General features: G+C 32.7%; 9 protein-coding genes across 10 annotated transcripts; 5 read left to right on the top strand and 4 right to left on the bottom strand.

Moving 5' to 3' along the window:
• Positions 1 to 930: 930 nt before the first annotated feature.
• Positions 931 to 1,305, bottom strand: LOC148228623 (histone H2B-like). Its single transcript, XM_088199176.1, has one exon. The coding sequence runs from the start codon at positions 1,303 to 1,305 to the stop codon at positions 931 to 933; it is 375 nt and encodes a 124-aa protein (XP_088055302.1).
• A 216-nt stretch (positions 1,306 to 1,521) lies between these two features.
• Positions 1,522 to 1,905, top strand: LOC148228622 (histone H2A-like). The gene has a single exon (XM_088199175.1). It carries the CDS (start codon positions 1,531 to 1,533, stop codon positions 1,903 to 1,905), a length of 375 nt encoding a protein of 124 aa, XP_088055301.1. The 5' UTR covers positions 1,522 to 1,530.
• A 1,718-nt stretch (positions 1,906 to 3,623) lies between these two features.
• LOC148228621 (histone H1-like) lies at positions 3,624 to 5,329 on the bottom strand. Its single transcript, XM_088199393.1, has one exon. It carries the CDS (start codon positions 5,309 to 5,311, stop codon positions 4,694 to 4,696), a length of 618 nt encoding a protein of 205 aa, XP_088055519.1. The 5' UTR covers positions 5,312 to 5,329; the 3' UTR covers positions 3,624 to 4,693.
• A 2,910-nt stretch (positions 5,330 to 8,239) lies between these two features.
• On the bottom strand, positions 8,240 to 8,609 carry LOC148228620 (histone H4). The gene has a single exon (XM_088199392.1). It carries the CDS (start codon positions 8,549 to 8,551, stop codon positions 8,240 to 8,242), a length of 312 nt encoding a protein of 103 aa, XP_088055518.1. The 5' UTR covers positions 8,552 to 8,609.
• A 3,961-nt stretch (positions 8,610 to 12,570) lies between these two features.
• Positions 12,571 to 13,078, top strand: LOC148228619 (histone H3). The gene has a single exon (XM_088199226.1). The coding sequence runs from the start codon at positions 12,658 to 12,660 to the stop codon at positions 13,066 to 13,068; it is 411 nt and encodes a 136-aa protein (XP_088055352.1). The 5' UTR covers positions 12,571 to 12,657; the 3' UTR covers positions 13,069 to 13,078.
• A 3,105-nt stretch (positions 13,079 to 16,183) lies between these two features.
• LOC148228618 (histone H2A-like) lies at positions 16,184 to 16,600 on the bottom strand. The gene has a single exon (XM_088199448.1). The coding sequence runs from the start codon at positions 16,584 to 16,586 to the stop codon at positions 16,212 to 16,214; it is 375 nt and encodes a 124-aa protein (XP_088055574.1). The 5' UTR covers positions 16,587 to 16,600; the 3' UTR covers positions 16,184 to 16,211.
• Positions 16,601 to 16,810: 210 nt separating this feature from the next.
• On the top strand, positions 16,811 to 17,343 carry LOC148228617 (histone H2B-like). Its single transcript, XM_088199602.1, has one exon. It carries the CDS (start codon positions 16,820 to 16,822, stop codon positions 17,195 to 17,197), a length of 378 nt encoding a protein of 125 aa, XP_088055728.1. The 5' UTR covers positions 16,811 to 16,819; the 3' UTR covers positions 17,198 to 17,343.
• A 2,859-nt stretch (positions 17,344 to 20,202) lies between these two features.
• On the top strand, positions 20,203 to 21,193 carry GatC (glutamyl-tRNA(Gln) amidotransferase subunit C, mitochondrial). The gene is made up of 2 exons (XM_088199323.1): positions 20,203 to 20,637; positions 20,708 to 21,193. Exons 1-2 carry the CDS (start codon positions 20,318 to 20,320, stop codon positions 20,883 to 20,885), a joined length of 498 nt encoding a protein of 165 aa, XP_088055449.1. The 5' UTR covers positions 20,203 to 20,317; the 3' UTR covers positions 20,886 to 21,193.
• On the top strand, positions 20,898 to 24,391 carry PolG2 (DNA polymerase subunit gamma-2, mitochondrial). 2 transcript variants are annotated; one of them, XM_088199322.1, is made up of 6 exons: positions 20,898 to 21,347; positions 21,409 to 21,546; positions 21,607 to 21,781; positions 21,851 to 21,969; positions 24,090 to 24,194; positions 24,262 to 24,391. In XM_088199322.1, the coding sequence occupies exons 1-6, from the start codon at positions 20,898 to 20,900 to the stop codon at positions 24,319 to 24,321; spliced, it is 1,047 nt and encodes a 348-aa protein (XP_088055448.1). In that variant the 3' UTR covers positions 24,322 to 24,391. The 2 variants fall into 2 exon arrangements, 1 of the variants encoding a protein (XP_088055448.1); XR_015811583.1 differs by lacking the exons at positions 24,090 to 24,194; positions 24,262 to 24,391 and adding an exon at positions 22,218 to 22,554 and having other exon boundaries at positions 21,851 to 22,091.
• The last annotated feature ends 1,190 nt before the right edge of the window (positions 24,392 to 25,581 follow it).

Below are 25,581 nucleotides of genomic sequence, written 5' to 3'. Positions count from 1 at the left end.
TGGGTAATTCCATGAATTAAATTAGATTTGGCTCCTATGAAGCGCAGTTACAACCCTAGCTTTAAGTGGAATACAAATACATCGGCAAAATATAGTAGGCGGTAGCTTGCTGCAATTATTTTATGCACGATTACAGTATGAAAATAGTTCAAATACATGCGTTAAGACGTTGGCAAGGTTCTTTTCAAAATCGATTCTACTACATCTCTTTTTTAAACAAATAATTACAAGAAACTAAGTTAAATTTACAACTACAGGCGATGAGGTAAATTTGGTTCCTTGGTCAAAATTATTCTTGTATCTGATTTTTTTCTTTTATTTAAATAAAAGAAAAATATATTCTGCTATTATAAGCAAATTATAGATTGTTTCAATTTGATCGCGGAAGGAAAAGAAAGCGGCATTCTAACTTCACCAGTTCCTTTCAATCTGATACGTAGCTGGTCGTTACCATTTACACAGTAGTAGTCTGGTGTACGAGTTATGACAAAATTTTATTAGTGTTCTTTAACTATTTCGCCCAAAATTCCGCTATTCTCATGAAGTCGTGTTAAATTAGCGAATATTTAGGTAATAATAAAAATAATGCGGTAGCCTGAATTAAATTAGTAATGCTTACTTCACTTCTTTAAAATTTATATCCCAAAATTAAGGACAGGTAAAATCAAAATATATTGTTTACCTCTTAAGCGTTTTTTATGATGCTGAGTTATGGATGTTTTTAATTTTTCTAGCAAATATTATTCAGTATTATGACATTTAGGTAAATACGATGGACAACACTAGGCCTATTTTGAAGAAAAAAAGCTATTTATACGAACATTAGCTATTATGTAATGAGCAAAATTTTGTTAGCATGAAAAAAATGTAAACCGAAAGGAATATTTGGTGGCCCTTAAAAGGGCCTTGTTGAAAGATGGTGACGGTCATTTACTTAGAGCTGGTGTACTTAGTTACGGCTTTGGTGCCTTCGCTGACGGCGTGCTTGGCCAATTCTCCAGGGAGCAAAAGCCTGACGGCAGTCTGGATTTCCCTACTGGTTATGGTGGAACGCTTGTTGTAGTGAGCCAAGCGAGAAGATTCAGCCGCAATGCGTTCGAACAGATCGTTGACGAAGCTGTTCATGATGCTCATCGCCTTTGAGGAGATGCCGGTGTCAGGGTGGACCTGCTTCAGCACCTTGTAGATATAGATGGCGTAACTTTCTTTCCTCTTCTTCTTGTGCTTCCTCTTATCGGTTTTAGTGATGTTTTTCTGGGCTTTACCAGACTTCTTCGCCGCCTTTCCGCTGGTTTTCGGTGCCATGGTTAGACTTCGCTGTGACGCTGCGTCGGAACGAATAAATTTCGAAGTTTTGCGTCGGGTATACTTCGCTATCGGACAAGCTAGCGCTGGAGGGGACGTTCACCTCGGCGGAACGGTGGGGGTAAGCGGCGCGCACCGCGAAAGTGATAAATATACAGCCCAAAAAATAAAATTTCACAGACGCTCGTCGCCCCGCAGTCGTTCCAGTACACTACATTACTCAACATGTCGGGTCGCGGTAAAGGAGGCAAGGTCAAGGGAAAGGCGAAGTCCCGTTCCAGCCGCGCTGGACTCCAATTCCCCGTGGGACGTATTCATCGTCTCTTGAGGAAAGGAAACTATGCCGAGAGGGTCGGCGCTGGAGCTCCCGTCTATTTAGCCGCCGTTATGGAATATCTGGCCGCTGAAGTCCTCGAGTTGGCCGGTAACGCCGCTCGCGACAACAAGAAGACCAGAATCATCCCCAGACATCTTCAACTAGCCATCCGTAATGACGAGGAATTGAACAAACTTCTCTCCGGAGTAACCATCGCCCAAGGAGGAGTACTGCCTAACATCCAAGCTGTTCTCTTGCCTAAGAAAACCGAAAAAAAGGCATAAACTAACGTCTCTACATCATGACAAAAAGGCCCTTTTAAGGGCCAACAATTAAATCTATCGGTTATATACATTTCATGCTTCTATTTTATTCATTCATCTTACTTAACAGCTTAACGACCAAGGACTCACCCACGAGTCCTGAGAGTACCTTCTGTACTCGCCCATACGTCCTGCGTTATGCGTCTTCTTTTATTAAAAATACAATACAATTTACCCCCTATATTATAATGCGAGATGGTAGTATACTATTTCTACATAATATAAAATAAATTATATTTTACTTTAATTTTTCGTAAAAAGAGTCGTTTTATCCCACTGCGTCGCACTGCAACGAGTCGTCGCCTATTTGGGGCATTTTAGTTTGTTATATTCTAATATTTTTTGGGTAGTGTGTTGTTTGGTAACGGTTCTCCAAGGTCTCAACGGTCTCCACTTAGTGACCATATTTTTTGCATTGTGGAATATTATATTTTTATTTATTGTTGTTGTTAATAATAAGTGATAATTTATAGTAAAAGTTGGTTAATAATAATAAAAACAGTGAATTGCGTATTTACAAAAATAGTTAAATTATCATTAAAGGAATTTTTGAAATTTGACAACGTTGATTAGTGCACGATTTTTTTTTGAACACCACATTAGCTTAAAAATGTGATAATTAAATTAATAATATGTATGTTTAAATGCTTCTAAAATTTTTTGTATAAACGATTTATAAAAAATATCCATTTATAATAAATAATAATTTGCACTCACTAAATTTTTTGGCGTCGTAAAAACATTTGTCATTATGAAGAAAATGAACTGGATGAGTGCAAATTTGTCACACGCGGTCTATGTTCACGTACACTTGAATTAGAATTGCTTTCGCACACATCACTATGTTCACAATCACTGGAGGCGTTAAACAACGCGTCTTCAAAATTTTCGAAAAAGGCTTAATTTCTTTCGTCCATTTTGCCGTGATTGAAAATAAAAATTTCAAATCAAAATCACAAAGGATCACAGAGAGAAGAGCAATTTTCGCGATACGTTTCGACCGATAGTTTAGAGGAGACTAAATATACTGCTTTACTTCGATTAAAAAATGCATTTTTTTATCTGTGTGGAATTCCACAATAAAAAAAGTGTCATATACCCTAATAGATGAATTCTTAAAAGCTGATAAGACGGGACAGGTAGTGGCGATTTACCCTTTTAGAATAACATTGATTGTAATTTATAGTAAATATTTAATATTATATTTGTAAACAAGTTTTTTTTCGTTATATCACTTAATTATGCGGCCCACAGTTTTAGAAACACTGGTTAAATGACGTAATTACAATATATTTATGCAAAAAATCATAAGGAAGCTACAAATTAAATTTTGATAAAATATATTATTTGGTTTGCAAGTTTTAGGGATTTACTGAAAAAGGTAATTTCTTGCTATTATTTCGCGAAATCTCCCGGCCACCAAGGAAAGTTAGGCAAAAAACACCGGGCGTTAAGCTGGTAAAAAATATAGTGCTTAGATGTGTTATAAGATTAAGAATAATAAATTAACAATAACATTAGATAAAATCGTAAACTATTTTTTTTAATAATAATTTCTTAAATAAAATATTATCATAATATTTTTGTGAATTGCTTAACACCTTGTAGTGTATGCGAATATTGTGGGCTGATCTAACTTGTGTTTCATGTAAATAACCAATACAAAATTAAGTAGAAAATATCTTTCCTAAGATTAGAGCCAATCTATCTATCGCAAGTGCAGGTAGTAAATTATCAACAATGAACCTTTTAGAAATGGTGTTGGCCTTCGCTCAAAGAAATTGCGGGGCTTGCAATATAATTAGAAAGAAACTGTTCTGAGAATTTATGTTTGGTTTTTTGTTTATATCACCTATATAATACCAAATTATTATTATGGAAAGAATGAAAATGATGAATATAAAATATATTGAAAGCATACATGTTACTTTTAATTTATTTAAGTGCAATAAGCAAAATATTTTTAGTGAAGTGTACCGTAAATTTATTTCGTGAGTATGGGCATACAAATGGTCAGACATGGTGGCCCAGAAATAACAAATCAAAATTTTTATTTTTAAATTTAAAAAGTGATAAAAAATCAGGTAATTAATACTAATCTATTGAAGAGTCTCACTTACTTTGTATTTGTAAGATGTTTGCCAATGATATAAATTTGTTTTCGAAACCATTATTTCAAACAAATTGGACCCACAGGTTTAGAAACACTGGTTAAATGACGTACTTGATAGGTATTTATGCGAAAAATCATAAGGAAGCTACATATTAAATTTGAATACAATATCTTAATTGGTTTACAAGTTATAGGGAATTTACAGAAAAAGATAATTGTTTGCCATTTTTCCGTGAGATCGCCCGGCCACCAAGCAAAGTTCGGCAAATAAATTCTTGTCGTTAAGCTGTTAATAAAAATAATACATTTCATACGCATAATCATTACTACCTAGTCCGAAAGTACGTAAATGTAAAAAAACAAAACTTTTTAGATTGAGAACCATGGATAACAAGTTTACAAGACTAGGTTTTGAGCGTTTAAAATTTATATTACTATTTAAATAAATATTTTAAAATTGATTATAAGAAATTTATATTTATTAAATTAAATTATTTTTATTCATTTTCAACTTACTCGGTTTAAATTTGGAGTTCAGTAATGTGCGATTTTCAAGTTAAATAAAGCATAGAATATAATGTAACTGATATAAATATTGGTGGCCCTGAAAAGGGCCTTTGTCGAATTTTGGACATATTACTTCTTAGCGGCGGCTCTTTTGCCTGCAGGTCTGCCTCTGGGTGCGCCTGTGGAGGCCCTCTTGGGTTTGGGCGTTTTCGGCTTCTTAGTGGGCGGCTTGGTAGTGATCTTTGCCTTGGTCGGAGTCTTTTTAGGTTTGGCGGCGGCAGCTTTCTTCGGGGTAGCTGCTGCTTTGGGTTTCTTGGCCGCGGCTTTTTTGGGAGTCGCAGCTTTCTTTGCTACCGGCTTCTTCTTCTCGACGCGTCCGGCTTTGACGCCTGTTTTCTTCGCTTTTGGTGCTTTTTCCTTTTTGGCGGCGGTCGATTTGTTCTTGGCCTCTAGTTTGAAAGAGCCTTTCGTGCGGACTAAAGATCCATTTTCCACGGCTGTCTTCAGGTACTTCCTGACGAATATAGCTACTCGATCAGAATCAACCTTGTAGTTGGCGGCGATGTACTTCTTGATGGCTTGCAACGATGAGCCCTTTTTCTCCTTCAAGTCAGCGATGGCCTTGTTGACCATCTCCGAAGTCGGAGGGTGCGTCGGTTTCTTAACGGCTTTCTTGGCTCCTGCTGCAGCCTTGGTCTTCTTGGCGGGAGTCGCCGGAGCTGGGGTTTCTACTGCGGTGTCTACCATTGTATAATCGAAGCAAAACGTATTTAGCAAAGTCTCGATCGACTCTCGGTATATGAATTCGTACGTAGCGCACCGAAATCATTATAACGCCCGACACTTTTAGCTTCATTCCGTTCGCTTTTCTGCTTCAATATCAACTCTTTCTTTCCAATTTTGCCGTAATTGACCATATAAAACTACCGCTTTCGAATGAAATACATTTAAGAGACGTTCATCTTACGTTTTAAATTTAAAAAGCACACAATAAAATTGCAGTTTTCCATCAAACTGCTATTCCATATAAGAGTACTTCTATTCCTTCACTTAATGCTAGTTTCAAAAACGTTTTTATAATGATCTGATTAACTCCCCGCATATTTTATAATTTATATTCATTCTCATTAAAGTTCTCTTAAATTTAAAAAAATAATAAATAATATCGGTGAAGTCGTTAAGCGTTGAAAAATATTTAAACGCAACTGTGATAAAACAGCGAATTCTTTATACGTATTACATTTTATTTATTCCTTTCTATAACTAAAAATCTATTATTATGCAATGAAAATTAAGAATAATGCGATATTAAAATATAATTATACTAATATAATTAACTTTGTACATTTGGTGGCTATTTAAATGTAGCAGTTTCAATAAATTTATACATCTCCAGTTGGTACTTTGCATGTCAATAACTAATACGCACAAACGTTTTTTAATTTCTAATTTTGCTCATATACCTAAAAATTTATATTTCCTTCTATTTGAATATCTTACCATAATAATAACTTATTCAAAGAAATAAATTAATAAAAGGTAAGAACAAATTCTGATACGTATTAGTCTTTACGCCTTTTTATTCTTTATAAAAAAATACTCATTGGTGTAAAAAAATTGGTTCTCATGTCTTTAAAAAATTGAAATAAAATGGGAATTATTTAAATCTTGGTTTTTGACGAGTTATTTGGAAACATTATATCTGCATTTTTTTCTTTATTTACTTGCTAAAGATGTAATCAAAAAAATATATTATACATACAATAGATATAAAATTTAAATAAAGTCATATTCTTCTTATTTCTTGATTTGTTAAAAATATCTTAAAAATCTAAAATTTATTAAATTAACTATAATTTGAAGTTATATATGTATACATATATCTATAACTAAAATACAAGATTTTTTTCAACTACTATATTTTTTTTATATTTATTTACATTTCTAATAATTTAGCAAAAACTGCTACTTTATTGGAGTGAGGTTTACTTATGGTTACAATATGGTATCCAGAAGGAGGACAAGTCCTCCTTTTTCAATTATAATATAATGTCCTCCGTCAACTCTAAAATGTACTCCTTTTTTGAAAATGTTTGTGTAGTATGAATTAACAAGACTAGCCGCCTTACATAGAGATTTTATTTTTAAATTTATATTTAGAAGTATATTTGTGGTTCACACATTTTTTAATATATGTATTTAATAAAACTATGCAAAAAAATAACTTTGTACTGGAAATTGTGAACATATTGCGGATGCTGCGAAACAGAATTGAAATCGACCGACGACTGTGTGAGTTATTTTGAATAAATGCTACTTAAACAATACAATAAGTACAAATATGAAGATTTGATTTTTTGTAAAGAAGAAGTGTTATTATTGATGATGTAAAATTGTACAATCAATTTTATTTTTATTTTTACTCGTACCGCAAACGTTGAGAGGGTTTTTTCACTGATATTCACTCTAAATGGATCAAGGAATGGAGTGGACTTATGTGGAGTCAGTAAGGTGATACTACTCATATATACTATATATATTTTGGGTAAAAAATGTAATTTTATATAGTGTGTTATAAAAATTATTATAATTTTGAAGTTATTGTTTACCCTTACAATACAAGTTTATATCTTAAGTTTAGTTTTATTTTGAAATGTCCTCCTTCTTCACTTTTTGCATATGGCAACCCTAGACTTACTACCTAGTAACATAATATAACTGAGACGAAAACGGTATCAAAATTTCCGTTTCCTGAATTTATTAGAATCTGGTATATATGTATATGTAACAAAAATTAATCGTAATAATAAAACAAAGCGTAATGATCGTAATAATAATGTACAATCGAATTTTTTTTTTAATTTTTAACTCAATTAAAAGTTAAAACTATACTACTTAAACTATTTAAAATAAAGATTAATTGATTAATATACTTTCGAATAAATTTACGCTTTAAAATTGTTTTTCTGTCTGTCTTAAAGTAATTATTTGACTTACCGTATAATAATACTCTAATCATTAGTTTTAATAAATAAAGCCATTTTATTATCCGACGGCAGATGCAATAAATTGTGAGTTCGGTGAAAATGCAGAGAGTGGCAACACTTGAAAATGGCGGGCGTGCATTGCGATCGTGGGTTAGCAGGTGGGAGATCCAACGGCGCCCGCCATTTCAGAGAGACGTGTGACCGGAGCTAAAGCCAACCTGACAAACGACGCGACGACTACTACTACATATACATAAGCAATTAAATTTATCGAACTATATATTAAATTATTAAAGGAATATATACTAGCTCTTTTAATTTAATGTCTTTTTTCAATTGTGCTAGATTTAGACACCATTAACTTAATCCCCTGGGACTGTATTTTTTTTAGCTGTCCCGGTTGTTTCGTAATCGAGTAAGCCTACTGAGAGGCATATATAAATTAACTGAAGCAACTATAAGCATCGATATTGTTCGTTATAAGCACGAACTCTAGAATAAAACCGAAGATAATCGTCTCGAAAGATGCATTTGACTGCAATTATAATGAATATATAATATAATATAATGCTGAAAAATAAATCATGTTACAAACTGGCCATACTCGTTGATGGAATCAAATAAACCGATATGAAAATTTGGTGGCCCTGAAAAGGGCCTTTTTTGATAAGTCAGTGGTGTTAATAAATTATCCTCCGAAACCATAAAGAGTGCGTCCTTGCCTCTTCAACGCATAGACGACATCCATAGCGGTAACGGTCTTCCTCTTAGCGTGCTCGGTGTAGGTGACAGCGTCCCTGATGACGTTTTCTAGGAAAACCTTCAGTACGCCTCTCGTCTCTTCGTAGATCAGACCGGAGATACGCTTGACGCCTCCTCTGCGAGCCAAACGGCGGATGGCAGGCTTGGTTATACCCTGGATGTTATCCCTCAACACCTTCCTGTGACGCTTGGCTCCTCCTTTACCCAATCCTTTTCCTCCCTTACCGCGACCAGTCATTTTCGATAATCAAAAGCCGAAGCGTACGGAACGAGCGACTGCGAACGAATGCTGAAAATTTTTTTTGACCCTCCTTTTATAGACCCGCTGTGGCATGGATGCGTAGTGGGGGTTACTCGATTCTAGTTCTGTAAATTTATATGTACAACTGTTGTTTTTGTATAAATTAAGTATGTATTTAATTAAAACACAATAAAGTTTAAATATTCAACATAAATATTGTCGAAATATTTATAATCGACTTAAATAATAAATGTAGAGCAAAGTGCGAGCAGTGTTGCCAGCTATCGAGTAAATTTAAAAAATGACCGTTAATAATTAAATTTGTCCGTAGTCACGGTAGCTGTGATTAAGCCGGTAATTTATAAAGAATATTTAATGTTTTATTTTTTTTCATTTTTGTATTTTTTATATCAAAAATAAGATTCGTGAATAAAATATGATGTATATATAATAATTATATAATGGTGCTTGGATTTTATTGGACGCGATTTTTGCGGACAGGAACTTTCTGGACACTGATTATTCTGAACAAAAAAATAATTTTAATATTGGTATATAAAAATAAATATGGAAAACATTTGGATGAATGAATTTTTAATTGCGGAGTTCAAATAAGCAACCAACTTGAATTAAATCCAATGAATCTATTTTTTTACTTTGTTAATCAGTTTTTTAAAATATCCGTTGTTGGTATTTTGATTAATTTTTATTTTTACTAAAATTTTTACTAAAAGAAAACGAATGGAAAATTTCGGATGTGATTAACAAATAAAAATTGTTGTGTATACACAGATTCAATGCGGGCTAAATATTTATCCTTTGTTTTGCGCATTGTTATTCACCGACAAAGTCATTCCTAAATATGCGCCGAAAGTTTATTTTCATTATACGTATAAAATATGGGTATGACGACCTTGAGTGCGTCTTAATTACCTTTTTCCATTACTGAAAGCGTCATTTTTGTCTAAATCTGTTGGAAAGGACCGTCATAAAACATAATAGTAGTATTCTAACATCTAATAAAATTAATCCCTCGCGTTACTTCAAACAATTTTTTTCTATTTTCTTGCCTAAATGGACTAAAACGTAAAATTATATATATCCAGATTTTTGTTTGTGTTCCATTTTGAAATAAAAAATTAATAATTTCGTGTATTTGCTTTAATTGAAAATCAACGTAGGTGTAGAAGTAAAATATAAATAAATATTGTTAATAGCGTTTCGTTAAGTATATGAAAAATGGACCGTGAAATTAAAGTTTATTAGTAGATTGGTAGTAGATAACAATAAAAAAAAAATATTTGCTACATTCAACAACTGGATTCTAAAGACTAGAAAGTCATTTTAATTTCCGTATATTTGTTATCTCCATATGAAATATATACATATATATGTATATATCACACAATTTTCAAAATGCAAAATTCTGCGGCTATTTTTCTCTTTCGCAAAACTCATTTAGATATTATGTGGGTAGTGAGAGCGGTGTATCGAAAAGGGTCAAGAAATCCCTATTTTACAGTCCGAAAGTATTGCTTCACAATGTGAATTTTATGACTCGTTTAGTTTCGTCATCCTCAAACATTTGTCGTTGAACAAAAAAATATAAAAATGCGAGTAGCGAGTATTTAAAAAAAAAATACAGCACCTTTTCGAGGAAGGTCTTACACAGAAAAACGACATTCAGGTCTATTGTTATTATTTATCGTCAGTGATTTATGATCTTGTGTCTTGCTCCATCGGTTGTTTGTTCGCACCGCTAGCACGAGATGTGAACAGATTTTTTAAAACTATTCCAATGCAATTTTAATACCAATTGCACCGAGTAAATTATTTGATTAAGTAATTAATATTTATTACTGTTTTAGAAGTATCTAAAACTATTTATTCTTCACTTTTGCAAACATGAAAAAAACAAACTGTTCAATCAGGTGATACATTATTAGAAGTTTATAAAATTGTTTGATATTTTCAATCCGCGAAAGTTGACATTGGTCGGGACTTTCAGTTAACCTTTGACAAACAATTTTTCGTCAAAAATTCGTAGTTCTATGAAATATGAAACACTAGATGCATTAATATTTTTTAAATATTAATTTAAAAAAAAATAGCAATAATAAATTAAGTCTTATGCATGTAACATGTAAGCAATGTACAGCCCGTCCAAGTATGAAAGATCATCGTCATAGTATTTGTGAGAGAATATAATAGGGTGACCATGTGAAATTACAAGTGCAATTAATTTTTACTTTTTTAATTTTATTTGTTGAGGAAAATGTAAAATAACACTTGCTTACTTATTTTGCTTATGTATATACATATTTAGCACAAAAACATGACAGCACTCACCAAAATATTATTTAAGACGTATACCGATGGCGGCAACTTTGGCGCAAAATAATAAAGGCGAGCGACAATGGCCCAATTTTATGAGCCGTCATAAAATCACTTAAGGGACAAATTTTTACAAAAAATACGGTTAACCATCGGGTGCGGGTATAAGTGCAGAGACATCTAAAACATAATTTATGGGTTGTACGGAACAGAATGTAAATATTTAATAATATGTGTAAACAAAGAACAATAACATCGCGAACGTGTTTGAGCGCGAAACATTATAGTTTTTAATGCAATTTCCAACGCATGGTCACCCTACTTTAAAAACAGCCCTGATTTAGTATTAGTAACGTTCTCATATCGGTGTAAAAAAATTCGTGGAAAGCTGCAGATGTGTGCATGAATGCGTACACGCACCCTTATTTACAATACAACGACGATGGGCGTTAACACTTGGACAGACTCAAAGTAAGTCAAAGTATTGGTAGTTTGTGTTCTGCGCATAGCGCGTCGTTCACAGTCGAATGTATTTGTGTCTGAAAATGAAAGTAGAATTAATCCGGCCTTTCAGCCTTCATGTCAGTTTACATAAGTGTGTGTATAATTAAAAGAATAATGGTGTGATAATGGAGTGTGCGCTGCTTTAAGGCGGCTTGTATCTGAGGATGTCTCTCGGGTGGGGGTATCCGTGTGGGTCGTCTCTGCTGCTCAGGTTCCTGATCGTGTCGTTCGGGATCGTCGGCAGGGTCTTATGAAACCTTGTGGAGAGTTCCTTCACGAACTCCATGATTAGTCTGGTGTTGGTATCCTTGCGGATATCAACGTTCCTGACGAACCACGGAGCGTCTGTGGCCTCCCGCAGCATCCTGTTCTGGACAACCTGAAGCCTGTCGATTAGTTTTGCACGTGCATAGCCCCAAACAGGCGCCGCGTATGTCATGACCGGTCTTATCATCGTCTTATATAGGAGGACTTTATTTTTCACGTTGAGCTTACTGCGTCTGCCCGTAATCGGGCGGACGGCAGCAAGCCCTCCGAGTGCTTTTGTTCTGACGTGCTCGACGTGGGGTTTCCACGTCAGTCTACTGTCTAGGATGACCCCGAGGTATCGCGTCTCGCTGACCCACGGGATGTCCTCTCCGAACATGGTGATGGGTTTCATTGTACCGGTTTTCTTTTTAGGCCTCCTGGTGAACATTACGGCTGCGCTCTTTTTGGGGTTTATGGAAATCACACGTAGTAACACGTTTTATGCTTTTTTTAATATCGATCATATATTGTGTGTACATGAATATTTCGATTAAATTAAATATTAACAATTAAACATCGGTTTTAATTTTCTTTTCGAACATTTTTTTTATTTTTAATTAAATACCGTGTAAGCAAAATGCGAAAATCAAATATTATAATTTAAAAATACGTATATAATATAAATTATATCCTTGTAATAATAGTGGACAAAAATTACCCGGTTAAATTTATGGAAAATTACCTGAGAATTTGGCCGGGTATTTGGATGTCGTACTAAAGAACTTTTATTTATTTTTGAATGGCGCAGTTTATAATAATTTTGATAAATATATAACAGATAAATGTTATAAATATATAACGGACAAAACCGTTGAGAAATTGTGTTCGTATGAAAAAAAGTGACGCTATCCCCACCCATCGCACAAAAACGCGGGAAAAGTTGGCTATAAATATCGGGCAATTCGTGCGCAAAGTCATTCGAATTCTCGTCGCCGCACGCAAAGGAACTCGTCGAAATGGCTCGTACCAAGCAGACCGCCCGTAAATCCACAGGAGGCAAGGCCCCGAGGAAGCAGCTGGCCACTAAAGCCGCTCGCAAATCTGCGCCTGCCACCGGAGGAGTGAAGAAGCCCCATCGTTATAGGCCAGGAACGGTAGCTCTTCGTGAGATCCGTCGTTACCAAAAATCCACCGAGCTCTTGATCCGCAAGCTGCCATTCCAACGCTTAGTCCGTGAGATCGCTCAGGACTTCAAGACCGACTTGCGTTTCCAGAGCTCCGCCGTCATGGCTCTTCAGGAAGCTAGCGAAGCTTACCTCGTCGGTCTCTTCGAAGACACCAACTTGTGCGCCATCCACGCCAAGAGGGTTACCATCATGCCGAAAGACATCCAATTGGCGAGGAGGATCCGTGGAGAACGCGCATAATTCGACATAACCCGCACAAATTTGACAAAAAGGCCCTTTTCAGGGCCACCAATATATTTAATCGGCTTAGAGATTATTCTTGCTTTTATTTTATTGTATTTATTTATCTAGTTATTATTTTTTGCCTCGCGCAGGATGCTAGAATTAATTCTGTTGGGTGGCCCTTTTATTTTTGAATTGCATGGACGACTGCCGTTTTCAAGCCCCGGAATAATTGTTATTTTTTGATAAATTGCTTCGGTGTCGTTTTGCCTGCCTAGAATGTCTGTAGGTAACAGTTATGTTGATCCATTGATTACACATACTTACATATGTATTATATATATATACCTCGATCCATTGGTTTAAAAAGAGAAGATTATTTTATATTTTAAATGGTAGATATACTTCTGCATAAAACGATACTAAAATCAATTTTCAACCTGTATATTATGCTCAAAATGGGTTGCCCACAGAACGACCGTTCCGTACAAATGCGCATTTAAAAATTAAAGCCGCTTGCAGCGCCAATTTAACTTCGACGTCGAAAGCCTGAACTATTACTCTACAGGACCATACTCGTACACAAAATATTATTTTAAATAAGAGTTTTGTCATTAATTATTTTAAAATAAAAATAAACAAATGTAACTTACATAATATATTAATATTGATTTATTCACACGCGCTCGTTTCCGGTGCACCATCGTATTTCAATTTAAGAACATCAATTAGGATTATTTAATTTATTCATATTCGCTATATTAAATATTTAGCTCCGCAAGTATTGACAGTATTGACAGAAAGAACTACAAAAACACTATCTTAATAAATTACGATATACCGTCGACGTACTAACAAGTCACTAATTGTAAAAACTCATTACTGAATTTTAACAATTTTAAAAATGCCTTTGGAAAATATATTGTTAAATATATCTTCCAAAGGCAAAAATATATTGTCAATATGATATTAAAATCTTTCATGGCCATATGTATCTTTTAAATATATTTAGAACATAAAACTTGCTGTGATGTTTTATTTTGTAAGAACGATACTTTTTTTAGTTGTTCATTAATATCATTCTTACAAAATAAAACATCACAGCAAGTTTCACATTCTATTATTTTAAATATTGATTTTTAAGATCAGTATTTTTTAATTCCGTCTTTTTTTGTTGAAGGTATCTGAGCTTTTCAACCCGATTTTCTGAAAAAGTACAAATATTTAACTTTCGCGCGTAAACGTCTTTTTATTGGCGTATCTTGTAAATTTATTTCCCGAGGTTCTAAAACAGTATTTAAGTCAATTGCCGAGGATTTTTCGATGGTAAATTAATTGAAGGTATGCATTTTTGCTAGTGTAAAATAAATCTAATGAAAAATGTTTCGAACAAATTGTGCTTCAAGCATTAGCGGCCTATCAATGGAAGTCTTCCATTTATCTTAGGGAATCTGAAATTAAAACAACGATATTTAAAAAAAAAAAAAGCATTTCACAACATTTTCAACGGTAATTATATTGAGTGACTGATGGTCATAAAGTAATTAAACTTCGCAAACATACCGATGGCGGCAACTTTAGCGCAAATTAATAAAGCCGAGCGGAAATACCCCGGGTTATAAAACCACCTAAGGGACAAAAACACAATGCGATACATACCTAGATTCAATAGAGCGAAGAGCCGAGGGTTTATACCTGCCTCGAAAGCATGTTCCCTTATCGATACCGTAACCGTCTTTCACCGCTTCGGAAACTTCAGTTGTAATCTATAACTTTCGGGATTCGGTATTATTGTTAGTCTTAATCGTTGTTAAAACAGTTAAAATAAAAAAGTGATCGAAAGATATATACGTACGTACGTAAAAGTTCATTTAGTGATTGTCGCTATGTGTGTGTCATACATATTCCAACTAAAAAAATTGGCCATACACGATTTGGCATTTATTTCTAATGCCCAGATTCGACCACATTAACTGATTTCTGCTAGACTTAATAAATCGCGTAAGTACGAATTAACATAAAACGAAATCGAGGTTTTGAAGTAAGGATTGTGCTAATTTTCAATAATATTTACTAGTCACAGATTCTCAACCGCTGATATCAAATAAGATTTTATATCCTGTTTTTTGCATTTTTTTGTCATTTATGTGAATAGATCTTGTTAATAGCTAAGTTCGATTCGCCATTTTCTTTCAAAATGTTGGCTATGCAAAATAAAAATAAATTCTTAAATTTGTTTCATTGGTTTTAAATTTTTTTTTATTATTTTAGTTATGTATACAACGATATTTGAGAACACAGTGACTGCTATAGTTTTAATTACAACTTCACCAAAATTAAGTTCTTTATTTAGCCAGTCTAATCCGCCGCTTATTTCAATATAGGAGCTATTTAAACTCGGTTTAGAAAAATTCTAGAAAAAAAAACTAAATAAGTTAAATATACGTATTAACCTATTAACTCTTAAAATATATTTATCTACACAATTTTACATACATAAATCGACCTGATTCTTTCGAATTTGCACCGGGCGTATTTGTGTATATGTACTTTTATTTTTGTTATAATTTTAATACGCTTTTTTAGTAGTTATTGTGTTTATAAAAACCGTTATATTCCATATATGACATTTTATTTCTATTATATGTAGCAGTGGTAGCCAAGCTTTTGATCACCACAGTCGATCTGTTTTTTAAATTATTGGCGGCGGTCTACTAACAACGTGTGTGTTCAGTGATCATAAGAAAAGTAGTAATTCAAAGCCAAAAATAAGTTTTATTTAAAATAAATATAGATAATACCAATACCTATTCAATATCAAGTTTTTTTTAATAACATAAATCAATGATAATTTTATTTTGGCGGGCTATGAATAGTTACGCGTTCGACGGTTCGGCTACCCCTGATATATAGGTTATTTAATGATAAAGAAACGAAAGATACTTCAGTAGCCTAACTTAGGCTACTTTTAAAAATCAGACTATGATGCGGTATTTTCTATTTATTCGGTATACTTGTTAATTTCAAAGAATGGCTTTTCTATTTTATTTATCTGTAATGTAAAAATGAATGTAAAATGTACAGCAGAAATTTAATTAACCGATGTAATAAAATGGTGGCCCTTAAAAGGGCCTTTTGTCAATGAATAGCAGGATGCGAAATTAAGCCTTCTTTTCGGTTTTCTTGGGTAAGAGAACGGCTTGGATGTTAGGTAAAACTCCTCCTTGAGCGATGGTCACTCCGGAGAGAAGCTTGTTCAATTCTTCGTCATTACGGATGGCTAGTTGCAGATGTCTGGGGATGATTCTCGTCTTTTTGTTGTCGCGAGCGGCGTTACCGGCTAACTCGAGGACTTCAGCGGCCAGATATTCCATGACGGCGGCTAAATAGACGGGAGCTCCAGCGCCGACTCTCTCGGCGTAGTTTCCTTTCCTCAAGAGACGATGGATACGCCCCACGGGGAATTGAAGTCCAGCGCGGCTGGAACGGGACTTCGCCTTTCCCTTGACCTTGCCTCCTTTACCGCGACCTGACATGTTGATAGATGAAGTAAACGAGCGCAACCGCAGAAAAGCGAACGAGCGAGTATAAATTTTTGCGGTGGACGGGCTGTATATTTATATCAGTCGCGGTACACGCCGCGATCCCCCACCACTCCACCGATGCCGCGTCCCCCTACTTGCGCTGCGCTTATCCGATAGTAAACTCTACCGGTCTTTTCAAATTTTTGCGCATCCACTCCGACTAAGCTTCGCAGCAAAGTCCGATCATGGCACCGAAAACCAGCGGGAAGGCAGCGAAGAAGTCCGGCAAGGCTCAGAAGAACATCACCAAAACCGACAAGAAGAAGAACAGAAGGAAGAAGAGGAAGGAAAGCTATGCCATCTACATCTACAAAGTGTTGAAGCAAGTCCACCCCGACACCGGCATTTCCTCGAAAGCGATGAGCATCATGAACAGCTTCGTCAATGATCTGTTCGAACGCATCGCCGCCGAATCTTCTCGCCTTGCTCATTACAACAAGCGGTCCACAATCACCAGCAGGGAGATCCAAACTGCCGTCAGGCTCTTGCTCCCGGGAGAATTGGCCAAGCACGCTGTCAGCGAAGGCACCAAAGCCGTCACCAAATACACCAGCTCCAAATAGATCACTGCCGCCTCATCTTCGACAAAACGGCCCTTTTAAGGGCCACCAATTGGTTCAATCGGATTATGAATTTATATCTCATTGCAATTTTTTGTATGTGCGCATTTATTTACGTGCGTATTATTAAAACGTCGACGCTAACTGCGTTTTCTCGAGCAATAGCGCATATTTTTTAATTTACAAAACCAACATTTTATAAAAAACGATTTTTTTACTAGTGCTTGTCGGTGAAACAATTTACTCGCAAGAAACTGCGTTATTTAGGAGATGAAATTGATTATTCAATTTATATTTTTAGTCGAATTACATTCGACTAAAAATATAAATCAACTTTTTCATTTTCATTAAGAGCTCTCAAAGTCGAGAATTGGTAATTTGCTGTAATAAGCGCATTAGTTTAAAAATAATCACTTCAAGAAAATTTGCTTGAATTTCAATATTAACTGAATTACGACACCACAAAATATACATCAATGCAACCTTCGATATGAAGAATATGTATTGGTTATCGCCCACCCCACATTTTTTTGGGTTAGGTTTGAAAATTAGCTAAATTAAATTATTTCTTGATTATATACGACTGAACCTGTACAATGTGGGTGAAACCTCCATAGACTAATTTTAAATAAAATACTTTTGGAACTCTGAAGACGCGGGGAATGTATGTATGACACTTCGGTTAAAAACTCGAACTGATATTACCAGGTAGCAATAGCCTGCAAGATGGCGTCGACTCCAGGGAGTAGTTGCTTTCTCCACATGAAATCAAATAGATTCATTTTCAGACACAAATACATTCGACTGTGAACGACGCGCTATGCGCAGAACACACACCACCAATACTTTGACTTTGACTTTGAAATAGGTAGTTATTCCCAGATCGCGTTCACACCATTTTTCCGAGGAAGAATGTTTCCACAGAATGATAAGCACCATATAAATATTAGAGAATGAATCACTGAATGTTTTTTGGATCAAAATGGGTGATAATGAGGAACATACGGAATTGAGAGAGTAGTAAAAGAATAGAAATGGCATTCAATTAGAGACATCTCTTTGAATTGAATCATCTACAATTATGCTTAGAATTGTCGAACTAGTTATTAATGATAAAATGTCTAATTTGTGTAATATTTTTTTACAATTAATTCTCATATAAGGCGTAATTTATAACCCATGAACTATATTTTTGGTTAAAATTAACGTTTCAAACAGTTGAAATGCTGCCGCAGATAATATAAATACAATAGATCTATCGGTAAAATAAGAAAATAATTTAGCTAATTTTCAAACCTGACCCTAAAAAATAATACCAGAAAATTAAAAAAAAAATACAACTGCTACGCATTTGTATTTGGACTAATTTTGCTAATACTTAATAAATTAAAGCAATGAATAAAACGACGACTTACTCAATACTTTCACACCTGAAATAATAAAAGTGTTACCTTTGTAGAAATTAAATCAATCCAATCGTCACTTTGGCATTCATTTTCAGGTTCTTATAACGAATTAGATAAATCAGTGATGTCCCTAGACTGAATTATAAATAGCGCTCTTACTATTTTTCGTAATAAGATTCTGAAAATAACATAACATGTAATGTATAAATTGTTGACAAAGATCCTCACGAGCAACATTCTGTAAAACATGATCCAAAAAACCCATATTATTGTAAAATAATTGTGTAAATGATATCTATTACAATCGCTATATGGCAGAAAAAATAATATAAAATTAAAACGCACTTACATAATATAAGTATCGACTCTTATGATTTTGATAGGTATATTTATATAGTTTTAATTACACTTAAATTAAAGTTATTATCACTATTGATTAAGTATGAAGAAGTCAAGGTATAAATATATATGTAACGTATATTTTTATATTATTAATAAATATAATTTAAATTTGGAATTTACTTTTCTTGTTTTTATTCGCAAATCATTGACAATTTCTTCCAAGTCGAACTCATATGCTCTTTCAGCTTCAATATATTATATTAAAGGAACATTTAATCTTTCTTCAGTCATTCGTAATCTTAAACGTTTATAACTGAGTTCAGTCTGCTTTTTCACTAAAGGTCGTTTACTAAAACCTGCTCTTAAAAACAATCAATCGTTGATTTGCTTGAAGATTCTCTCAAGCCGCAATATCGACGATAGCAAAAATTCTCAAAATCAGTTATACAATATTCGGGTTAAATCAGTGCCATAAAAAACGTCTTTGCGAAACAATATTCACGCTATTTGAGTGACGTGATTTTTCACAAATAGTATAAATTTATTTCGATTTATACTTATATTGCGTTATGGTATTAAAACATAAAATTAAAGAGTAATTGAAAATTGCATCACTTCATGACTTTTGACCGACCGGTACAATTAGTTCCCATTTTTGTTGAAAGAAATAAAATTATTTATAAATAAAAAAAATATAGAATCAAATTTTATATGCAAATTATACGTCATTTATATTAAAAAATATGACTGAACATTTTATATTTAAAATTATGCCAGAATTTTTTTAATTAAAAGTAAAAAAAAAATTACTAATTAATTGGATATTAACTTAGGTTAAAATTATTTAATAAAATTCATGTATGTCATATAGACAGCTATATTTTAAAATGCACTGGATTAAAGTTGATTGTACAATCTAATCTGCACACGTATAGTAATTAATTTTATAATCTTGATTTTATTACTCTTTCAGCTTAATGGAACTATTTTAATAAATGTTTTTAAATAATCTAGAGATTAATGCAATGATTTTTCATTTACATTATCATTTTAATTTTGATAATATCTTGAAAAATTAATAAACAGATCAGTTTTATCATCCAACTATATTATTAAATATAATTTCATTACTAATTTATAATTATTAACGATTTAAAATTATTGTTTTACTACGTATATTATAAGCGATTTAATTTTATGAATTTTATAAAAGAAGTTACTATTTTATATTTTATAGCTATGGCCGTAACCGACGGCGTTATGGTTCCTCAAACGTCAAAAACTTGCAGGTTAAATTCAGCGCAGCTGCTCGTGCGGTTTATATTTTAAAAGTGCTTAAATTTGTTAATAGTTCATTAAAAATTGTTCGTTTGCTATGATTGGATACGTTTTGCGTATTTTACGTTTGAATTCGTCATCTTTGATAGCTTGTAGAAATATTCGCAACGTAAATACGTTTCGTCAATTTGAGAAAGTTGTAATTAAAACATGCGATGCAGAATTGGATCATAAAAAAGTCACCAAACGAACTAAGATAGACGAAGAAACTATAGCCCATTTAGAACGATTGTCTTTAGTAGATTGCGCTAACAAACAAGGAATCCAAATATTAGAAGACGCAATAGCTTTCGCTGATCAAATTCACGATATAAACACGGATGGTGTACAACCGATGTATTCCGTTTTGGAAGACGAGTAATAGGATTTATTTTATTTATGCTTGTATCAAATTTAATCGTTCGTTATATAAGTTATTATTTTACAGACATATAATATTAAGAGAAGATCAAGTAACGGAAGGAAATTGCCAAAAGGATGTTCTAAAGAATGCAGTTAAAACTGAAGAAGGCTATTTCATAGCTCCGCCTGGAAACATACCTCTCCCTCAAAGAGAGAATTTATTGCATCTCGAGCTAAACGAGCGGCTGGATAGCAAAAATTAGATTTAATCACATATGGCTATTGAAAAAATATTAGCCTTAGCTAGTAAATATTCCTATTTTAATCCAATACTTTCTAAGAACAGAAAGAATGTCGTCAATTTGCAATTGGGACATTCGGGATCGTTGCTTCAAGAAAATATCAAGACCGAATGGATGAACGCTAATGTCAAAAATCGCAATAATGATGTGCATTACTTTGTATACAATAATGTAGAATATAATGATAAAATTTTGTGTGATTCATTTAACACAGTTTTAAAATTATGCAATAAGCTACCGTTCGGTATAGCAACATTGTACAATAAAAATAAGTTAAACAAAGATCAAAGTATCATACCTGAAAGCAAATATTTTCAGTTTGAAACTGCAACAATTTTATCTTCTACTTTGTTTTTATCTTCAGATGACGCTATGCAATATTTTTTGCATTGGCAAAGACAAAGGAGGTTATGGTGGAAGAAGGTAATATTTGATAAGGAGTATTAATACTAAATCAAATAAAATACATAATCATCGATTTTAGATTTCATCGTTTCCGGGAAGATTTCACTTAGGCGAAATACATTTAACCGATGATAATAAATCTATAGTTGATATTTGCGCAGAATATTCTTGGGGTGAACAGCCATTGGAAACATTATCAATTTCTCCATTTAACAATGTAATTATCATATCTTAAAAGTAATATTTAATTTTGTGTATTAAATTAAATTTATTTTAGGGTACTGAAAGTTGTGAACAGATAATGATGATATCAAATACCTTGACTTTAGAAGCAGCTATAGTAGGATTGTATTTTGACGCTTTCAATGAATGTTCAACACAAAAATCGCAAGAATTAAAGATCAACACAAAGATAGCACCATATAAATGTACTTTTGCCGTTCGATGTGAAGGTATTTATTTAAAAAAATCGATAGATTATCTTTTTATGTAAACAGTATCATTTTGTATATACTTTTCAGATAAAACACTCGTTGATGAACTATCACAACTAGCATTACACTTAAGTAAAAAATTCAAAAAAGCTGGAATTATGATTTTACTTTTATTAGACTCCATTTCGTCTCCTGTTGATATGCAGGTAAAATTATATATACAAAAGTAGGGACATCATTTGGGGAGGGCAGGTAGGGGCATTCCCCCCCTTGAATTTGGCCAGAAAAATGCATGTCATTTAACCACTTAAACGCCAGCGACTCATCGGTGAGTCACTTGTTTATTATTTTTAAACAAATAATTTTTATAAAACATGTTTACGAATTACTTATTTAAAGATTATTGTACTAACTTAATTTATCAGTAAGCTAAGTATTATTTATTTATTTTTAGAAACAGTTCCTGACGCGTGATGAGAAATAACAGGTGACTCACTAAAAAGTCACTGGCGTTTAAAGGGTTAAATAAATACTATGAATCTTAATGAAATCGAAATGTTAAAATAAGCTGGAAAAAGCTGAAATGACATTCTTGATTCTAAACAAGAAACTCTCGGGTATCCATTAAAGAAAATCTAAAAAAAACAGTCGAATCTATCCCGAAAATATTTTGTTAAATATGTCATTTCAGTGAAAATATATCGGAATACATTTTCATTGGTTTTTATATATTTGTACCAGTGAAAATATACTTTATCTTGCAGTTGCTAGTAAAATTATACGATTTCAACTTTTCCATACGTATTTATATTTACATAGTTATTGTTATTTATTTACATGCGATGTATAAATATATTACAGTGAATGTGTAATTTTCGGTGGTTATATTTTCACTAGTGTAGTCCAAATATATTTTTACCAGTAGATATATAATTTAAGCTAGTGAAATTATACGCTGCTCAAAAATGTTGATGAAACTCAATTTAACAATTGCGAAACGTCCATTTGCTGTTCAAACCCAAACCTAACCCACTGAAAGTTCTAAAACTAATTATAGTTTTAGAACTTTTATTGGGTCAAGTCCAAAATACAGACTAAGTCAAATGAACTCTCGGGGGAAAATAAGCGGAAAAAGAAGAACAGACAGACTTCACATATTGCTCCATAGTTTGTCTGTATTTCGAAATCACACTATGCTTTAAAAATATGATAGACGTGGACTTCTGATATGAGAGTATTGGTTAAAGTATATTCAAACCGAATTTTGGTCAATAGGAGAGCGCAAAAACAATTATCACTTCTCAGAAGTCAAAAATCCACGTCAAATGCAATTAAATCGTGCCGTCGTCATCGAACGCTCGGTAACAAGTGTTCCCACTGCGACGGCGACGACACGATTTTATTGCTTTTGACGTGGATTTTTGACTTCTGAAAAGGGATAATTGTTTTTTGCACTACTTTGGTCAAAATTAGGTTTAGATATGTTTCATTCGATTCTCACTTATTGTAATTTGTAATATTGTTATAAAAGTTTTTTAATATAAACACTAGATAACCGAGCATTTCCATTACGACAGCGAAGACACAGTTTTATTGCTTTTGACGTGGATTTTAATCAGGGTCCCCTTGAATTTAACCAAAAATTGCGTATCATTAATTTAAATAGAAATATTAAAAAAACCACTGACTGGCCAACTTTTCTTCCTTCGTTTGAAAAAGCTGAAATGATGTCTGTACAAAAATATAATGAGAAGTAGTTAAATATTGGGTTAGCATGAAAAATTAGCTATTAAATCATTTAGACATCATACTGTGTTTTTGTTGGCAGTGAAAAAATATCAGGCTCAATATGTGGTTAGCAAACAAATTAAATTTTATCAGCAAGTAAACACATCTTTAGTCAGCTTAATATTTATACGTGTTCAAAATAAATAGTTGTGAAACAAATTTAAAATTGATCAGCAACAAAATGGTATCCATAAACAATAATATTTATGTGTTTGCTTATTAAAATCATAACGAATATAATGGTAAAATGGTTAGGTTTGGGTTTGAACAGCTAAAATTTTATTAAATCTGACCTACAATTTGCCTCTTTATTACTTATATTACTGCAAATGCATTTAATCAGCTATAGAAATAACTTTAGAGTTGCCTTATTTGATGATCAATCTTGTTCTACTTACTGACCCCAAGTGGCAGCTCAACTGACTATATTTGCCATCATAAAACATTTTAGGGTTGACTAAAATCTCAATATTATGCAGACCGTTTAAGTGATGGAACAATATAATTATGTTTATTTCGATAACATGTTTTTTCACAGTTCCAGAGAAATGATGAGTGGGGTATTCCATACACATTAGTTGTTAATGATAACACTCTTAAAAATGGTATCATCGGTCTTCGGAATCGTGACACATCTCTTGAAGTAAATAAATTATTTATATTGATTTATTTAAATATAAATTTAAATCATATGTTTATTATTTTTGTAGGAGGAAGTGCACATTTCTAACGTGACTGCTTATGTGTTGCATATCATCAGTTCTATCTAAGATGTTTTTTGTTACATATGCTTATGAATGTTGTATTCTTAGAAATCGAATAAATGAACTGGAATTAGGACTTGAGTCTTTTATACGTTATACAATAACATAACATATCAGAACCTGTCCTTGCTTAGTTTTATAATAGCTCTACCCAATCATAGGTGATTAACATTCACTAGCGGAAATAATACATACCTAGGTATACGTGTATGTGTGCGTGGCGTTAAAATATATTAATAAATTCACTGCAGTTTGCCATGACCATGAGCACAAGAGACAGCTGTATGCATTTATTAAATAATTTACTAACTTTCAAACAAAAGTGATTTGATTGTCTTTTGTATGAAATACGATTGGTTAAAAAAAATAAACACATACCAGAAAATCATAATAAAATTCATAATCATAAAAAATAGTAAACAGGTTGAGGAAATGATACGAATTAACATGATGCCTTGTGTATAAAATTTGATAGAAGAAGTAATAATCAAATAATTAAAGGATTTCATTATTTCTCAAAACATTTTATGTGAACAACAATCGGGATTCAGAGAAAAATGTTTCACTGAGACTGTATTACAAGTAGTTATAAATGATTGGTTGTTAGCCAAGGATACAAATAAAATCATTGGAGCAGTTTTCTTGGATTTCAAGAGAGCTTTCGAGACAATAGACAATAATAATATTAAAGAAATTAGAGAATATCGGTATAGGTGAAATAATTTTAAGATGGTTTAATAATTATTTAACAGAAAGAAAGCAAGAAGTTAAAGTAAATTATGCGTATATACCACAGGGGTTTAAATTGGGACCATTGCTGTTTATATTATATATTAATGATTTAATTAATAATATAAAAAAATGTAAAATACATCTGTTTGTGGACGACACTAATATATTACATAGGCGATAATATTAAAGAAGTTCTAGATAATCTAAATAATGAAATAAGTATATTAGAAATATGGTTAAAAATATTGAACTTAAATAAAATGAGAATAAAACTAAATATATGTTTTTTAATTATTAAAAAATATTAGATAATAATATAAAAATAGTTATAGATAACTCTATTATAGAAATAGTAGATAATATAAAATATTTAGGAGTAATTGTAGATAAAAAAATAAATTTTAAAGAACATTGTAATTACATATTAATAAAAATTAGTAGAAAAATAGTTATATTATCCAGAATGAAAAATATGTTAGATATAATCAAAAAAAAAATAATTTACAATAGTATCATATTGCCCCATTATAATTA

This window comes from Plectrocnemia conspersa, unplaced genomic scaffold (assembly GCF_051122295.1).
Source record: "Plectrocnemia conspersa isolate PC_06_02 unplaced genomic scaffold, ASM5112229v1 ptg000012l, whole genome shotgun sequence".
Classification (NCBI taxonomy): Eukaryota; Metazoa; Arthropoda; class Insecta; order Trichoptera; family Polycentropodidae; genus Plectrocnemia; species Plectrocnemia conspersa.
The sequence above is the reverse complement of the archived record's forward strand: the minus strand, read 5'-3'. Positions and strand labels throughout refer to the sequence as shown.

Coding starts and splice junctions, on each gene's coding strand:
- LOC148228623 (XM_088199176.1), bottom strand. CDS start 1,305: ATGGCACCGAAAACCAGCGGAAAGGCGGCGAAGAAGTCTGGTAAAGCC.
- LOC148228622 (XM_088199175.1), top strand. CDS start 1,531: ATGTCGGGTCGCGGTAAAGGAGGCAAGGTCAAGGGAAAGGCGAAGTCC.
- LOC148228621 (XM_088199393.1), bottom strand. CDS start 5,311: ATGGTAGACACCGCAGTAGAAACCCCAGCTCCGGCGACTCCCGCCAAG.
- LOC148228620 (XM_088199392.1), bottom strand. CDS start 8,551: ATGACTGGTCGCGGTAAGGGAGGAAAAGGATTGGGTAAAGGAGGAGCC.
- LOC148228619 (XM_088199226.1), top strand. CDS start 12,658: ATGGCTCGTACCAAGCAGACCGCCCGTAAATCCACAGGAGGCAAGGCC.
- LOC148228618 (XM_088199448.1), bottom strand. CDS start 16,586: ATGTCAGGTCGCGGTAAAGGAGGCAAGGTCAAGGGAAAGGCGAAGTCC.
- LOC148228617 (XM_088199602.1), top strand. CDS start 16,820: ATGGCACCGAAAACCAGCGGGAAGGCAGCGAAGAAGTCCGGCAAGGCT.
- GatC (XM_088199323.1), top strand. CDS start 20,318: ATGATTGGATACGTTTTGCGTATTTTACGTTTGAATTCGTCATCTTTG. Junction 20,638..20,707: donor TATTCCGTTTTGGAAGACGA/GTAATAGGATTT, acceptor ATTATTTTACAG/ACATATAATATTAAGAGAAG.
- PolG2 (XM_088199322.1), top strand. CDS start 20,898: ATGGCTATTGAAAAAATATTAGCCTTAGCTAGTAAATATTCCTATTTT. Junction 21,348..21,408: donor GGAGGTTATGGTGGAAGAAG/GTAATATTTGAT, acceptor CATCGATTTTAG/ATTTCATCGTTTCCGGGAAG. Junction 21,547..21,606: donor CAATTTCTCCATTTAACAAT/GTAATTATCATA, acceptor AATTTATTTTAG/GGTACTGAAAGTTGTGAACA.